The sequence below is a fragment of the Cnephaeus nilssonii genome (assembly GCF_951640355.1).
Source record: "Cnephaeus nilssonii genome assembly, chromosome: 14".
Classification (NCBI taxonomy): Eukaryota; Metazoa; Chordata; class Mammalia; order Chiroptera; family Vespertilionidae; genus Cnephaeus; species Cnephaeus nilssonii.
In genome coordinates, this window is record NC_137085.1 from 39,837,544 (window position 1) to 39,855,126 (window position 17,583).

General features: G+C 38.2%; 1 protein-coding gene across 1 annotated transcript in view; it reads left to right on the top strand.

The window, feature by feature from the left end:
- Positions 1-17,583, top strand: part of TRPM6 (transient receptor potential cation channel subfamily M member 6) — a 135,037-nt gene that overhangs the window by 58,744 nt on the left and 58,710 nt on the right. Inside the window, exons 10-18 of the mRNA XM_079790084.1 lie at positions 532-604; positions 726-826; positions 4,991-5,125; positions 6,336-6,389; positions 8,750-8,887; positions 11,063-11,197; positions 13,319-13,596; positions 14,673-14,901; positions 16,727-16,879. Of these exons, the coding sequence (XP_079646210.1) occupies positions 532-604; positions 726-826; positions 4,991-5,125; positions 6,336-6,389; positions 8,750-8,887; positions 11,063-11,197; positions 13,319-13,596; positions 14,673-14,901; positions 16,727-16,879 (1,296 nt within the window). The remainder of the gene's footprint in view (positions 1-531; positions 605-725; positions 827-4,990; positions 5,126-6,335; positions 6,390-8,749; positions 8,888-11,062; positions 11,198-13,318; positions 13,597-14,672; positions 14,902-16,726; positions 16,880-17,583) is intronic.

Below are 17,583 nucleotides of genomic sequence, written 5' to 3' on the forward strand. Positions count from 1 at the left end.
ATTGTAATTGCCTCACTTATTTTATGACAAATCTTTTAGGATTCACTTGTTATTAAAAAGCAAAAGTCTTAGTTTCTAAGGCGAGGTGAACAGAAGGATCTCACTTGGTATTCCTTTAAAATGAGGAATGATTTCCTTTACACAAGGAACTGAACTGAGTTTCTTTTCTTTATAGCATGTATACAGTAAATTAATGTAGTAATGTTCTTTTATATAAGTTTCCTCTAGGATACATGGTGTTTTTTTTTAGTTGTTCTTTTCCCCTGTATGCCCACAATTCTCCATTGCCCTACATAGAAATTTTCTCTTATATAAGTAAATATATATATATATATATATATATATATATATATATACATATATATATATACATATATATATGTATATATATATATATATATTAAACTGAGGGATTAATGAAGATTGTTTTCTTCAATTCATTAGCTTGAGCATGAATTTTGTGGGTACTCTTGAAAGCATTTCTTTGCTAGTTTCCAAAATGTATGGCTTTCTGTTTTTCAACTGTTATAGATTATCATATTTGAGGCTGATTCTGAGGAGTTGCAAGACCTTGACCTAGCAATCCTAACAGCTCTGCTAAAAGGTGAGTGTCTGACAGGGTTACATCTGTTTCTCACTTCCTGTTTTCATATTCAATGACACTTTGTGCTTCATATGTTGACATTTTAAATATAATATATGATTGTTCCTTTCTGTTACTCTAGGTACAAATTTATCAGCATCTGAACAATTAAATCTGGCAATGGCTTGGAATAGAATGGACATTGCCAAGAAACATATCCTAATACATGGACAACATTGGAAGGTATAATGAGAATGAAGTTATTTGGAAAAAATATTTTGTGTTGGTTTGTTAGGTAGGGGTGAAAGAGGAAATTGGAGGGGAGATTCATTGACTTCAGAGGGGTGTGGGGGTAGCATCTCTGTAGTTAGGTGCCCAGGGATCGCAAAAACATTTCTTTCATCTACTCTGCCTCCCTGATAATATTGCCCACCCTCCTTGGCTTCTACATCCTAATTGAAGCTGACAAAGTTTGGGGAAACACAGATTAGAAGGATTTTTTTCTTTTTTGAATGGGCAGATTTTTATATTATTATTAAAGGCCCAGTGCACGAAATTCATGCACTGGTAGGGTCCCTAGTGGCTGCCGGCTGCCAGCCGGGTACTCCCTCCCTTCCCCTGGCCACCTGCAAGTGCAAGGGCCTCCCTCCCTTTCCCAGGATGGCCCGACCCCTGGTCGAACTCCTGGAAGAACTCTGGTTGAGGGGACAATTTGCATACTATGCTTTATTATATAGGATTTAAAGGTTTAAATTTATTTTATATATTTTTGCATTAAATTGTAATAATTGCTCATAGTAGAAATTAATGAAAACAGAGAATAGTAAACAGAAGAAAAATTACCTATAGTGGTAATAAAAATTACTATTAACATTTCATTTTTTAAAATTTACAGTTGTTACCATATGACAGGCAGATTATTTTGGGGTCAAACTAATCATACATATTATTTAAAACATCAAATGGTACCAAAAGTCTGCTAAAAAACACATAGTAGTTCTTTCCCCTGCTAATCCCAAGAGCCAAGTACTTTTGACATTTTTTACTGTTCTGATACTTATAAACCTCCATATCTATAATAATAAAAGGGTAATATGCTAATTAGACCAGGCGTCTTCCGAATGTCATTCCAGATGTCCTTCCTGATGAAGCCGGGGCCGAAGGGAACAGCCGGGTCCCGGGTGCCTGCGGGCAGCCTGGGGGAAGCCAGCCGGGGTCCCAGGTGCCTGATGGCGGCCAGAGGAGGGAAGCCCGGGTCCCGGGTGCTGGAGGGAAGCTGGTGCCAGTAGCCGGGGGAAGGAAGGCCTACTCTTGCATGAATTTTCGTGCATTGGGTCTCTAGTTTCTAAATAATAATGTTGGCGGAATGGCACCAGGTGTTAGACTGGTTGAGTCAGATCGGACCTTGGCTCAGCAACCTTGGTACTTGAGTTCTGGCTAAGAAAGAATTCAGTCAAGACGCAAACTTTAAGAGAAAGTTTATTTAGAAAGTCACAGAGGTAGAAGTGAGTTGTAGACGAAATGGGCTCAGGAAACAAACTACAGCGACAAAAGAAGGGCCCTTGGAACTTAGGAGAAAAGCAAGAATACATGTACCTGAGGGAAGGAAAAGGGGGGAAAGATTTGAGTGTGCTGGGGAAATAAGGGGGTGGGAAAAGGCGTAGGCATGCTCAAGAGAGAGCTGAGTTGGGTTCTCTGTTCTAAGGACTTTTAAGGGTGGGCATTTTAGGGGAGTTCCCAGGGGAGGATCTCAGTAGAATATTCATCAGCTTTCCAGGTGTGTCCCTTCAGGGTTGTGGTCTCCACTGATTGGTCAGCGCCAGGGAAGGGAGTCATTAGTCATCACAACTGGTCCTGAGATAAGCCTTGGTATTACTCCACCTGGTCTTGCTGCTTTTCTGGGCCTGGAGCTGAAATACAACTGAATCCTAGATGTTATCTCTAGTTTGACCAAAATTCGGTCTCTGTGGTCTGTAAACCTAAGGCTTTGTTCCTAAGATTATTTAATGTGGGTCAGAACTTCATTGTTCTGAGGTCTTTTTTTTTTTTTTAACCCTCACACAATATGTTCTTATTGATTTTTTTGGAGAGAGAGGAAGGGGGTCGGGGGAGAGAAATATTGATGTGAGAGAGAAACATTAATCAGTTGCCTCTCATACATGCCCCAACCAGGGATTGAAACCACAACCTAGGTATGTGCTATGAATGGTTATCGAACCCGAAACCTCTTGGTATATGGGATGGTGCTCCAGCCAACTGAGCCACCCGGCCAGGGCTGTCCTGAGGTCTTAATGCTTAAGGGAGTGGTCATGCAAGAGCTTGAATGGTGGTCAGATAAGGCTATGCTCTGGCCCCCTTGTTCCTCTTCTAAGGGGGTGGACCACCTGACTAGCGACATGCAAGGAGAAGAAAGGTCAGGGGAGGGTCCGAACCCCATATAACCAGTGAAATGGAAAGGGGAGAAAAGGTTACCTGGGGGATGAGATCCCACCCTACAACAGTCTGTTGCTAAGCACCTGGGACTTTCCTCCCTGGTGACCTTCCATACTTGGTCCACTGTCCTTTCTCTGCTCATGCCTAACTGCCTACTACAGTGAGTCATATTGCTGTCTTCTGATTCATCAGTTTTAGAGACAGCTCAGCACTTCTGCCTGTGGTCCTCACTGCTGCTGTCTGGACTCGTTGCCTGCGGTTCCTGGTGCTGGACTGTCATCCTTTATTGTCTTGGGAATCCCTCTTTGTCAAGCACCTGTTTTCTGTATTTCTTATCTTCCTCTTTCTTAATATACTCCTTTATTTTGGTGGTGTGCATCATTCACCAAACTCAGTAACTTCCTGAGAAAGGGAGTATAGAAGATTTTGAGGACTGACATGTTTTAATATATTTTAATTCTAGATTGGAAGTAACTCTCCTAGGGAATTTTGAATGTGTAGCTTCTAATACTCAGCATTGCTGTTGAGAAGTAAAAATCTTTCTGTTTTCTGATCCTTTGTGACCATTTTTCCCTCCTCTGGAAGTTTAAAAAAAAAATCTTCCGTTTTTCCAGTGTTCTGAGATTTCACAAATATATGTGTTATTTTGAGTCTTTAGGTCTATTATGCTGACCACGTGCTTTCAATTTGGCAATCATGTGTTTCTATTCTGGGGAATTTCCTCCCCTGTTTTCTCTGTTTTCTTTCTGGAATTCCTATTAATTAAATGTTGGACCATGGCTTCTCTAATCTTATCTTATTTCTCTTATCTAATGTGCATTTTCTTTGGTATGTTTCTTCAGCTTTAATTTTCATGCCTTGCAGGTAGCTTTTTTTGTTCGTTTCTGGTAGCAGGCCATTAACTTCTAAGAGCAAATTGTTCCTTTTTTTTTGTTGTTTGTTTTTTTTTAATGGCACCCTGAATACAACTATCTTCTTTTATTTCTGAGGATATTAATGATGGTTCTTTAGAAGTTTTCTTCTTCCTCATTGCCTGATTCCTCTTAGTTGATGTTTTGTGGTCTGTTTGTTCTGGACTTTTTACTTAAGAGTGGAAGACAGAAAGCTCATGAGAAATTCTGAGCCTTTAGGTTTAAGCTTCACAGCGGGGTGATCTGGCTGCCATTTGTTGGTGGACCTGAGCAGTCAGCACATTCATATCTTTTCTCTTGTATTAGTCACAATAACAGAACAGAATCCTGCAATCCCCTGCCTCCAAGGTAAAGCCTTGTTGCTAGTGTCATGGAAGTCAAGTGGAGGAAGAGGACTGGGAAGGTCCCAACATGAGAAATTCAGCATCGGTGCGTTTGTTTCATCCTAGTGTGCCAGAATTCTGTGGCGTAGGCTTGTTAGGTTGTGGACTTTTTTCAGTTTCAATTTCTGGGGCTTCCACTTTCTGGCTTTCTGGAGACTGCTAAGTCAATTACCACTTGACTATCTGCTTTCCAACTTTCAGAATGTTGCACTCTCGACTTATATTAGTGGATTCCTTTCTTTAAAAAAATTCCTTTACTGTAGTTTTAATGAAGTTTTAGGTAGGATGTGTTTAAATTGCCATTTATACTTTTGGGTATCGTTTATACCCAAAAGCTAGGTGTAGTTTAAATGGAAACGTGCCAAGTTACAAAAAAATAAAAAAAAATCCCACAAAGTGGATTTTTATTAGAATTGCATGAAACCTATACTTTTATTTGGGAAGTATTGAGATCTTTATAATAGTCAGTTTTCCCATCCAAGAGCAAATTCACTCAAGATGTCCTTTATGTCTTCAGGTTCACTTTTCATTACAGTATTTCTTCATTCGGGTGCTGAAATAAGATTGTATTTTGTATTTACTCTGTTGGTATAGGTTTGAGCTCAGATACATGTAATCTTTTAGTTATTTCTACTTTCTTAATTGTCTGTATATCTTTTATTTATTTTTACCCTCTGAAGCCTGGCTCACTGGAGCAAGCAATGCTAGATGCTTTAGTGATGGATCGGGTGGATTTTGTGAGGCTCTTAATAGAATACGGAGTGAACCTCCATCGCTTTCTTACCATCCCTCGACTGGAGGAGCTCTATAATACAGTGAGTATTGGAACATTTCATCAATCTCCTCCTTTAAAATTTACTTTAAGATTTAGCTTGAATGTTCAAGTCTTCTTGAATGTTCTTGTGTAAATATAGCTTATAGAGAGACAGAATTTTCAACTAAAGAACTAGTCTTACCGATTCCATTTGATCCTAGGGATATTTTTGTATTTCCCATCATTAACTACACAGAATAGAGATACAATCTAACTCAAGAAAATATTGTAGTAATGCCATAATTAATGCCACAGATGTGAATAAGAACAAATTAGTTTTATTGAATTACTCAAAGCATCTTAAGGCCACTGTTAAAATTCTGTTCCTGTAACTTTTCTATGCACCCCTTATTGTAACTAAACTGGCTGACTCATTGTAAAAACACCAATTGCTTGAGTCATGCACCTTTCTTGAAATGTCCTTCCTTGTCCTTTGAATCTTAGCCTTTCTTTAAAGCCCTATTCAAGCCCTGTCTTTTTGACCTGTCCCTATAGAACAAATTATTTTCAACTCTCGAGCACACCCATATTCATATTGTTGGTTATTTTTCTGTGTAAGTACTCATTCTTTTCTTTTTTAAAAACAACAACAACAGTTTTATTGATTTCAAAGAGGAAGGGAGAGGGAGAGAGAGAGAGAATCATTGATCGGTTGCCTCCTGCACGTACCCTGCTGGGGATCGAGCCCGCAACTTGGGCCTGTGCCCTTGACCAGAATTGAACCCGGGACCCTTCAGTCAGCAGGCCGCTAGAGCAGTACTCATTCTTTTCTATTTGACTGTAAAAACTCTGCAAAGAAAGTACTTATATTTTTCATTGACTCTCTCAGAAGCTTGTTTGAACATAGTAAGTGTTCAATAAATATTTGTTGGTGGAAAGGAATTATGTGATGGGATTTGTGATTGTGTGGTTTATATATGTTAAAGGGTAGTTACAAATTAGTTAAAATTAATTTCTATCCCTTGTCACATAAAGTAAGTCCTTATTACCTACCTATACACAAACATCTTGTTTTGAAAAGTATTTCAATCTAATTACATCTTCTCTTGGGAAACATCTTCCTTAGAATTAATGTGGCTTAAGCTGCATTCCTAAAGATGTTAAAGAAAATTTTCAGTATTCTGGAGTATTTATGCATTCTGAAGTAAGGTTTCCCCACCCCCTGGTAATTAAAAGGCAATTAAAATTCTTCCTTTTGTTCTTTATTACAGAAACAAGGACCTACTAACATGCTCTTGCATCATCTTGTCCGAGATGTAAAACAGGTAACCTAGTTACGGAGTTGTGCACATTTCTTTAAGCATTGCCTTAGGTTTTGATGGAGGTTTCACCAGATTTTGCTCTGTAAAATGTAGATTTGGATCTTCTAGTGCAGTGGTCGGCAAACTCATTAGTTAACAGAGCCAAATATCAACAGTACAATGATTGAAATTTCTTTTGAGAGCCAAATTTTTTAAACTTAAACTTCTAACGCCACTTCTTCAAAATAGACTCACCCAGGCCATGGTATTTTGTGGAAGAGCCACACTCAAGGGGCCAAAGAGCCGCATGTGGCTCGAGAGCTGCAGTTTGCCGACCACGGTTCTAGTGAATCACCTACCACTACCCTTTTTGCTAGTGACTGAACAATTTCATCACCAAAGCACACTTTTATAAATTTACTCTGTGTTTTAAAATATTTGATCCACCAAGTAAGTATCATAAGCTAATAATTATTTTCTCATAAAATATCAATCAGAGACACAAAAACTTCTAATCAGAACTAGAGCTCAGTGTGGTACAGCAGTATTGCCAATGATGATAATAATATCTGTTAAAGATACACTTCCTGGACATGTGATTTTGATTGTTTTTGTTGTTATTGTTTTGACTATTAATGATACCTTGGTTGATAGCTTGGAGGCCCTCACTTCTTTTTTTAGTCTAAGCAGTGTTCTAGGGGACTAGGATGAACCCCATTGCTCTGTACCCTTCCTCATAATTTGCTGATTGTATTTTTTTAAAATATATAGTTTATTGATTTTTTTAGAGAGGAAGGGAGAGGGATAGAGAGTTAGAAACATCGATGAGAGAGAAACATTGATCAGCTGCCTCCTGCACATTCCCTACTGGGGATGTGCCCGAAACCAAGGTACATGCCCTTGACTGGAATCGAACCTGGGACCCTTCAGTCTGCAGGCCAACTCTCTATTCACTGAGCTCTGTGTTTTAAAATATTTGATCCACCAAGTAAGTATCATAAGCTAATAATTGTATTTTTATTGAACTTTGAGTGAAGTTAGATTTAAAATAGTCTGTCCCATTACTTACCAAATCTTCTCAACTTTAACAGATGTTTACGCCTTAATTACTTCTCTTTTAATTACTAGGAACTTTTATTTACATGTGCAGAACACTGGGAGTGCCTTTTATTTGTCACCATGATTAATATCCATCCATGATGAGTTTGAAAAGTTCTTTCCACATTTTTCTGATGTCTAATACCTTGATGGAGAGAGTATAGGCTTTCTGGTTATATTGATGTGGTGGGAGAGCCAGAGGGAAGCATACAGAAGAAGACATTTAGCTGTCAAATTAGTAGTAAGCAAAAGTGTCTGTGCCAATGTAAATGCAGTTTGCATTGATTTGTGATAGATCAAAATGCTTTTCCTTGGATTATTTACTTAAACTCGGATTCTATCACAGTAAACTAAAGAAAAAGGAGTGGAACAGGTTAAATAGGCTCTAACCTAGCAGCAAATAAGAGCGTAATTTTTATCGTTTCTTGAAAAACATAAGTTATGAATGTGAAAAAGGGAAATTAAATCATTCATACATTTACATAAATACATATATATATCACCTTATTTCTTGTTCAATGCCTCATGAACGTTATTCACAGAGAGCTTGTTCAGTGTGCTGTGTGCCTTTAAAAATGTCCTGTGAATTACACTTCAGCAATAACATTTTTGAAGAGGTAGTACGGTGGGCTTTTAGGGGCTGAAATAAGTTTCATTTAGACTAAGATCCAGGTACTTAGAAATATGTTGCTAGGCTCTCCTACCAACCATAACATTTGTCTTGGCACAGCCTCATATTTGGACATCTCATTTGGTTCTGCCATTTCATGTTTCTTATTTCTATGTGTTCTACTTCCTTCCGTATTCTTGTTTTGCGTATGATGTTGCCAACACAATGCAAAGTGTTATAACAATTTTCATAAAGAGAGAGGCTGAAGATTTAACCTATTGTTAATTTTTGATCACATACATTCAATATATCTTCCAGTAATATTACTTCTGTTGTAGTCAGTATGTTATTTCCAGTTAAAAACAACTTTTAATACTATACTTAAATGTATTTTATTCTAAAGTATGTGCGTGCATGAGAGAGAGAAAAAGAGAGTGAAGGAGCACATATAAGCAGACATTCACTGCCTACAAAACTAAAACCATATTAAAGCTAAGTTCCCTTTCCCATCTCAACAAGGAGTTTGTATCAGTAGCTGGTCATATTAATTGATGAGTTTGTAAAGATGATTGAAAAGTATGGCTCTCTTTGCAGTTGATTTGGTTATGCTCTAATGGCATGAAAAAGTAGAGAAAGAGAACTGAAAGTTATAACTGATTACATGTTTTCGTTTCAGCATACCCTTCTTTCAGGCTACAGAATAACACTGATTGACATTGGATTGGTAATAGAGTACCTCATTGGTGGAGCGTATCGCAGCAGCTACACTAGAAAAAATTTCAGAGCCCTCTACAATCTCTACAGAAAACACAAGGTAGCACAATTGAAAAGACCCTAAAATTAAGGATAGCTCATAAAAGTGGCTTGGGAAGTTCAGATGGGAAGAGCTCCTAAAACGGGCATTCTGTGCATCAACATTTTTTGAGTATTTGCTGTATGTGAGGTACTGTGCTGGCATGCTGGCCTGGGATGGACATACGATTAGGAGTTTAGAAACTCATAGAGGGAAAAAATTTATGGATAACTGGCCATGATACAGCACAGATTATAATATGTGCTATACTGACATAGAAGTAATGTGATGAAAAAGATTAGGGGGAGGGATGACCAGTTCTTTCCTTTCTGTTTCTTTTGAAAATCCAGAAGTCTAAAACTTAATAGGATTTGATTTATAAACTCACAGTAGTCCATAGTCTGGAGGTGACAAACTTGGGACCAATGTGGGGATTATACTGAAAGATGCATGCAGAATGTACTTAAAAATACTTACTGTATTTTTCATCATAGTTTTAAAAGTCTAGGAATGTGAAATCAGACTGGCTAACAGAGAAAACATTGCTTGTTTCTTAAAACTGCCTTTACAGAGCAGTAAACTGAAGAGACTTAATTTTTATTAGAGGATAATTGAAATGTTAAGGAAAAGGGCATTTTTGAGAAGAACAGAGACAGTGAAAGGCTGTGGACGTCAGGGGATGTCCCATGCTGTGGACGTCAGGGGATGTTTTTGTAGTGATAAGGAGACCTTTGTCATTGGGGAAGTGCCAGGAGGTGGTGAGGGATGAGACTGGAAAGGTGAGTTGGGACTAAGGTCACGTGAATATCAGGCTGCCCAAGGTTTCTTTTGACCTTTATTCATAAAGAATTTGGTGACACGAAAGCCCAACTTGGCTTTAGGAAATGAAATAACAAAACCAAAAGAAACCCAATGTGCACAGAGAAGGTGTTCTTTATTGAAATTTCAAAAGCATAGGGATACACTTGAGGTGTCAGCTTCTTCATTTAAATAAAATACAGTTTGCTGTGTGGCTGCCAGTGGCCGGTACCAGGACTGACTGTGGCCTCAGTGCAGTCCGGGCGGGGGGGGGGGGGGGGGGGGGGCGGGGGGGAGAGCAGGCTAGGCACATGTCCTAGTGTCCTTTCTAGAAATGACCCATTTCTCTGATTATTTTCTAGTAAAGAAGTACTGAGTTTATTGTGTTGCCTCATAAATTAGATCATGGAGTTACAAATACATGAGTTGGAGTCAGAAAGATCTGGAATTGAATCTTTGTTTTGCTCTTCAGTAGCTGTGTAACCTTGAGCAAGAAACTTAACTTCTCTGTGTGCTAGTTTCCTTATCTATAAAAGGGGAATAACAATATTCCTTTTGTAAATTTATCAAAAGGACTAAATAAAGTAATATCTGAAAAAAACATATTTTAGGTATTTTTTTTCATAGAGGGTATCAAGTAACTGTTAATAATAATTCTCATGATTATCACTGATGATAGTAAATAATTGTCTATCACAATAATAATAAGTTCAGTATTATCTTTAAAAAGTCTTCACCCCATCACTTTTATGTGTAATTTATATCCATAAAACAAAAACTAAAATAAAATAGTTCAAAGCCTAGGGTTTGTATCATAAATTTTATATTTGTCCCTTTACCAATGCTTCTCTTTTTTTTTTCTTTCTCATTGATTAAAGGTTCACGCAGTGAGTTATGTTGTTGTATCTAGCCACTGGAATTCCAGTGGTGATCTTACATAACACGTGGAGAAATTCCATAACTTTCTAACTTAACCTTAACCTTGCAGCTGTTTGTGAGTGGGGACTTTTCCTTATCAGAACTGTGTATCTTTATTGCCTATTCTGAGCGTGTTCCAGGTATGGAACATCCATTGATTTCTAATGGAATTTCCACACTGAGGAGGAATGCAGATCCAGAATAGGGAACAAAAGAGCACGTTTTTAAGGTGTTAGTTAGGAAATAACTGTGCCCTTAGTAAGAAGGAGATCATGGGAGGCTCTTTTTGGGTCAGTGAGTAATTAATCTGATTAATGATTACTTATTAATCACGGATGAGAGAATGCCATGGGATATTTGGTAGGACACATTACTATATGTGGTTTTTATTACTGTCTAGAAATACAGTGTTAATTGTCATCATTATAATCCTCTTTTTCCCTTTTTGCTTTATTTTAAAAATAAAATACTACACGCCAGAGAGTGACCAGCTTTGCTCAGAGCCTTTCCCAGCCCCCTGCTCCCCGGAGATGCGCCTCAGGAAATAGAAAGGAATCTGCAGAAAGCACGCTGCATTCCCAGTTCATTAGAACCGCCCAGCCTTACAAACTCAAGGTACTGTTACTTATTTTTAGGCTTGAAAAGAAAAGTGTTCTTGCATACTGAGACCATTTCTTCATTTAAAATTAGAGAAAGGGAGATACAAATAGAGGACCCATTTACAACTACCATAAACAGATGGTGCAAATGAAAGCATAACAGAGCTGCCTTGTAACAATGAGCAAAGGCCTCGGACAGAGCCCTGGGAACCCAGGGTTGGCACATCAGCCTGTCTTCCTTGTTCCTACTGCCACCTGGTCCAGATGGTGACTCAGGAAGGCGGTCCATGGGATGGTATGAAAAATGTAATTGTTAACCCAACACCAAACCCTAATACCCTTTCCCTGCGGCTAATTGGATGTGACCACTTCCTTCTCCACTACTTCTCTCTTTGGTTATTCTTTTGCATCTTAATTTTCCCCCTTTGAGGCTTTCTTAAAATAATTTTTAGCTTAATGTTACAGTATGAAAATGATAATGTGTGCACCCACGCGCATGTACACAACGTTGTTATCCCCCTCCCTCTTTTTTTGGTTATTCTCCCTCTTGCTATACAACGTCAGTCCCACTTGCCTCTGGGGATGAATGCGTTGCTCAAGAGTTTCCATATAAATGGTTCCTCTATTGGCTGAAAGAGATTTGCTGTCCACAGCTCCTAGAATGAAAATCTTTTAAAATAAAATTACGCTTAATTATCATCAATGAATACAAACTTTATTTATAGAAATAGAGGAAGCTTGTTATAATTTTTGCTATTACCCCCCCCCCATTTAAAAAAAAAAGAATTATTGAATCTTGTGTAGTTTCCTGGCACTAAGTTGGGTGCTTGATTGAATCTGGATTGCAAGTGGGTTAGGTAAAATATAATGATAATTGAGAAATGGTCTTCCCCTCCCCAAAGTAATATCCATAGTGCAGTATGATGGACATTGCTATTGAGACACATACACAGTGTTACAGATGAACATGGCAGGTTAGAGAGCAGCATTTGAGATGAGCTGTAAAGGATGGGTTTACCAGGTGGAGAATAGTATTTCATCATTACCCATTCCCCTCACTAGAGGAATATAATCAGAATAAAGAAAGAAAACTTAAAACCAATCTATTTGGATGCATGTTGGCAATACTAATGACATTTTTCTAAGGGGATATGAATCATTTGTAAGGTGAGGTTAGAGGTTTTTTTTTTAGAAAATGTATTTTATCGATTTTTTTACAGAGAGGAAGGGAGAGGGATAGAGAGTTAGAAACATCAATGAGAGAGAAACATTAATCAGCTGCCTCCTGCACACTCCCTACTGGGGATGTGCCCGCAACCAAGGTACATGCCCTTGACCGGCATCGAACCTGGGACTCTTCAGTCCGCAGGCCGATGCTCTATCCACTGAGCCAAACCAGTTCGAGCTAGAGTGGTTTTTTTTTTTTAATAGTTGCCACTTATCCAGTTTGTTATTTCAATCCATTTCCTTGGGAAATTAAAAGTCGTCACATATTCAATGGCTCTGTTCCAAAGGTGTAGTGTTTTAAGTTATATTAAATGAACTTAGCGTATCTCAGCTTAGGGACCCTGGAACTATTAGATACAACAAGCAATAGATTACTTTAGAGGCCAAAGTTTTGGTTTCTGGTTTATAAAGTTCTATTATTTTTTTTTAACTGCTCTTGACAATTAATTAATTAAATTACAGTTTACATTCAATATTACTTTGTATTAGTTTCAGGTGTACAGCATAGTGGTCAGACAACCACTTTACAAAGCGTTCCTCCCTGATATTTCCAGTACCCACCTGGCCCCACACATCACAGTATTATTGACTATATTTCCTATGCTGTACTTTTCATCTTCTTGAGTGTTTTGTACCTACCAATTTGCACCTCTTAATCCCTTCACCTTTTTTGCCTGGTCCCCCAGCTCTCCCTCCCCTCTGGCAACCATCTTTCTGTTTTCTGTATCTGTGAGCCTGTTTCTGTTGTTTGTTTATATTGTTCTTTAGAATACAATATGATTTCACTTATATGTGGGATCTAAAGTTCTATTATTATTATTTCCATCTCTAGGATACCTGACTTGTTTCATTAGGTAGAACATCATGTACCTGAGTATTTGGAAACCTTTCCTATTTTATTTCCCAACAGGAAAAGCCTATAGTCCTTCATAAATCAAGGAAGAAGTCAAAAGAACAAAATTTATCCGATGACCCTGAGTCTACTGGCTTTATTTACCCTTACAATGACCTGCTGGTTTGGGCTGTGCTGATGAAAAGGCAGAAGATGGCCATGTTCTTTTGGCAGCACGGAGAGGAGGCCATGGTCAAGGCGGTGATTGCTTATATACTCTACCGAGCCATGGCCCGTGAGGCTAAGGAGAGCAACATGGTGGATGATGCCTCGGAAGAGATGAAAAATTACTCAAAGTAGGAGTTCTCTCTTCACTACATACTAAACATCGACAGTTCTTAGAACGGTTAGACACTTTTATCTCCCTCACCTTAGAACTTGTGAGATGAGTGGACCTGTCGCCCTGGTATTTCACGCACTAACCTATAAATAAGGTTTTTAGGTATTTTAAGGAGCTTTGTGGAATAAAGGGAAGAGGGATGGAACTTCAAGTCAGGAGCCTTGGGTTCTAATTCTAGTGCAGCTGTCTACTAATTGGGCAAGTCAGTTGAGTAGATTTTGGGACTTTTGTTTCCTCATTGCAAAATGTCCAGTTAATGATTTAGAAAGTCCCTCTCAACTCTCAAACTCTTGGATACTAAGTTAAATTCAAACTTGTGGTTTACTTTAAGTATCTCTCAGGCAGAAAAACAAATAAGTGTATTACATATTAAAGAACCAGAGTGTGATGTTAGAAGATAGAAAAGTTAGAAATGTTTTTTGATTTTTTTTTTATTATGAAAGCATTATAGTAGTGAGGAAAAATGGAAGCTGAAGTTAATAGAAACACATTTATAATTTTGATTTAAAAAGTTCCAGAGAATGACAGCGTCTACTTTTCAGTGAAAACAACCTTCCAGAAAATTCCAGAAAAAAATATCTCTAGTTTGGTTTTTTCCTTGTCATCTATATATTTTATAAAATATTTTTTAAAAAGTAGCTCTACAGTTTTCCTTAATTGCTAGCCAGTTTTGAACAGTATTTTCCATAAAAAATTCTTTAGTAGGTCTTCTCAGGGAGCCCTCACCAAGCACTGTGTTGCCTGTTTAGTGGTGTGAAGTGGCTTCTTCCAGGCATAGCTCAGGCACTCCTGGTGTGGACAGATTCCCTGCCACAGGGAAGTAAGCCCTCCAGTTCTGTTCCTTCAGGAAAGGGACAACAATCCATTTCCTGAGCGGCGATCCCTTTACAATCGCTTCTGCAAACTGAGATCATTAAATTGCTGTCTGCTCTTTCCTGTCAGTCTTTTCTGAGTCTCCGATCTTATCTTTTCGAATGTTTCCGGGCTTCCCACCTGCATCTGTTTTGGTCACTCACCACTGTGTCCTTCCAGGCAGTTTGGCCAGCTTGCCTTGGACGTGCTGGAAAAGGCATTCAAGCAGAATGAGAGAATGGCCATGAAGCTGCTGACCTACGAACTCAAGAACTGGAGCAATTCTACTTGTTTGAAACTGGCCGTGTCCGGAGGGCTACGGCCCTTTGTTTCGCATACTTGTACCCAAATGCTACTGACGGACATGTGGATGGGGCGCCTGAAAATGAGGAAGATCTCTTGGTTAAAGGTACCTTCACTTGCTTTACAGAGCTTAGTATTAGTTTCGTCTGACGGTCTGTACTCTTGGGTTCATTTTTTCCCTTGTTCCAGAAGAATATCTTCAGAAAACCAGTTAATAGCATTGATTCTTGAAGATGAGCTGAGACCTGACAACTACTTTGTCTCCTATGACCACAGTTTCTTTTAAAAAGTGGGATAATCGTACCAGCTCTGTCCCATCACAAAGACATACTCACATAGGTAGCTAGAAGACGTTAAAAACATATGCAAACACATGCAAAATTACATTAGTAGCAAACTTTGCTGTTGCTGATAATTACAACAGAAATAAATGAGATTTTTTTTAATGAAATTTTGCTCAGCTTAAGAATAGTAACTGATAACAAACTAAATAAAATTAGCAATTTCTGTTATTCTGCTCATTCAATGTGATCTTTCAGGGAATAAATGGCTGTTTTATAAAGTTGCCCTCAAATACACTTGTTCACACCACTATCTCCAAATTCTTCCGTTCCATTACAGTTTGGCCTCATCTCTCATCTTTAATTATCAAGAGTAATGACTTAACTACTAAAGACACTTAACTTTTAACATTAAACCTTAGCCTACAGCTTTAGATTATGGTTAAGCTTAAGAAGTGCATGTGCTGCCCATCCGGTATGGCTCAGTGGCTCAGTGTCCCATCTATGAACCAGGAGGTCATGGTTTGATTCCTGGTCATGCCTGGTTTTGGGATTGATCCCCACTAGGGGGCATGCAGGAAGCAGTGGATCAATTATTCTCATTGATGTTTCTATCTCTCTCTCCTCTCTTCCTTTCTGAAATCAAAAATATATGCTTTTTAAAAAAGAAATGCATGTGCTTATGAAACTGAAAAAAAGGGATAAAGCATGAGCATTAAGAATGCTGTAAGACTATAATTTATATTTTAATTTTATTCTTCCTACAGATCTTAAAAATACGGTGTGTCCCAAATAGAATGTCTGTTCTTAAAAATATATTTTTGGTGGACACACTATAGAAAACACAAAGAAATAAAAGATATAAGATATAAAATATGTAAAAGAGCTTGCACATTTTAATTCCACTAATGAGATTGCAGAAATAAGATAAAAGCCAATCATAGATTATTCCACATAGATTCTATGTGGAAAAAGGGATGATTCATGTCCCTGGTGGGACAAAGTGGGATATTTCGAGGTTTCATCACACTACTCGAATGGTGTGCTATTTAAAACTTATAAATTGTTTATTTTTGGAATTTTTCATTTAATATTTTCAACCATGGTTAGCTGTGGGTAACTGAAAGTGAAACTGTGGGTAAGGGGGATTATTATGTATGTATTTTAAAACCTTTAAATGAATATATGTATATGCATATGTATTTTGTCTTTTATTTATTTTTTTACAAAAATGGAATCATGCTACATTGTTCTCTAACTTGCTTTTTTCACCTAATATAACTTGGATACCTTTTCATCATACTCAAAATTGCTTTTGTCTTTTTAATGGTTATATGGTGTTTCACTGTTAGGTTGTCCCACACCAGCTGTTCCTCTATAGGTGTACATTTATGTTGACACCAGTGTTTTCCTATCACAAATAACCCTACCACGAACATCCCTATCCGTATATGCATTCATGAGTATTTCTGAGGAGATGCTTCTAGAATTGGAATTGTTGAGTTAAAAAGTATGTATAGAATCAGGATATCAATTGAATTGGTCATGGGTCTGACATTTTATATACACTAAAATCTTAATTTTGTTATGTGAATAATACTGTGCCCCTTTAAACCCCTACTACGTATTTTGCTTTGTTTTCTTTTAAAGATCATCATAAGTATCCTTTTACCACCCACCATTTTGACATTGGAATTTAAAAGCAAAGCGGAGATGTCCCATGTTCCCCAGTCCCAGGATTTCCAGTTTACGTGGCATAATGGTGACCAGAACCCCAGCAGTACCAAGGAGAATGCTTCTATGGTTAGTGCACTGTCGTAGTAAACTGGGTTTTCATGGCATTGACTGCACACAGTGCACACATGCACAAAGGTTATTTATTTAACATTGATTTCACAGTCACATTACAGAATGGCCAAGTATAGTATGTATGATAAACTGAATTAACTCCCATAAATAATTAAGCAAAATATCCCATTTCTGCAGACTGCCTCATGATTGAGGTAGTGTTTGAACTGTGACTTGAGGATAGGGAGAGGGAAAAAAGCATTTCAGTGGAGGGAGACTACAAGTAGGGGCCCAGAGGCAGGAAATGGAAGGCGTATGTCAAGCATCGTAAGTTGTATGGTGTGGCTAGAGTCCAGGTTATGATGGACATGGATCAAGGAGGGAATATTTGCAGGTGTGGCTGGGAAAGCATGAGGCTAGATCGTGGAGACTCTTGCATATCCTATGAAGGAATATGGTTTTTATTCTGTAGGTAATGATGAGCCAGTGAACATATATGACCAGAGTGGCAAGGTGATCTATTAGGAAAATTATTCTGCCTCCAGTGTATAGGATGATGCAGCAAGAAGACTCCTGGATGCAGGGAGAGAACAAGATAGTGTGACCATCCAGGTGAGAAGCAATAAGGGTTTTTATCCAGGGTTAGTAGCAATGAGCATGGAGAAGAAAAGACAGATTTTAAACAAAGGGTCAAATAGGGCCTGAACATGGGACCTGGG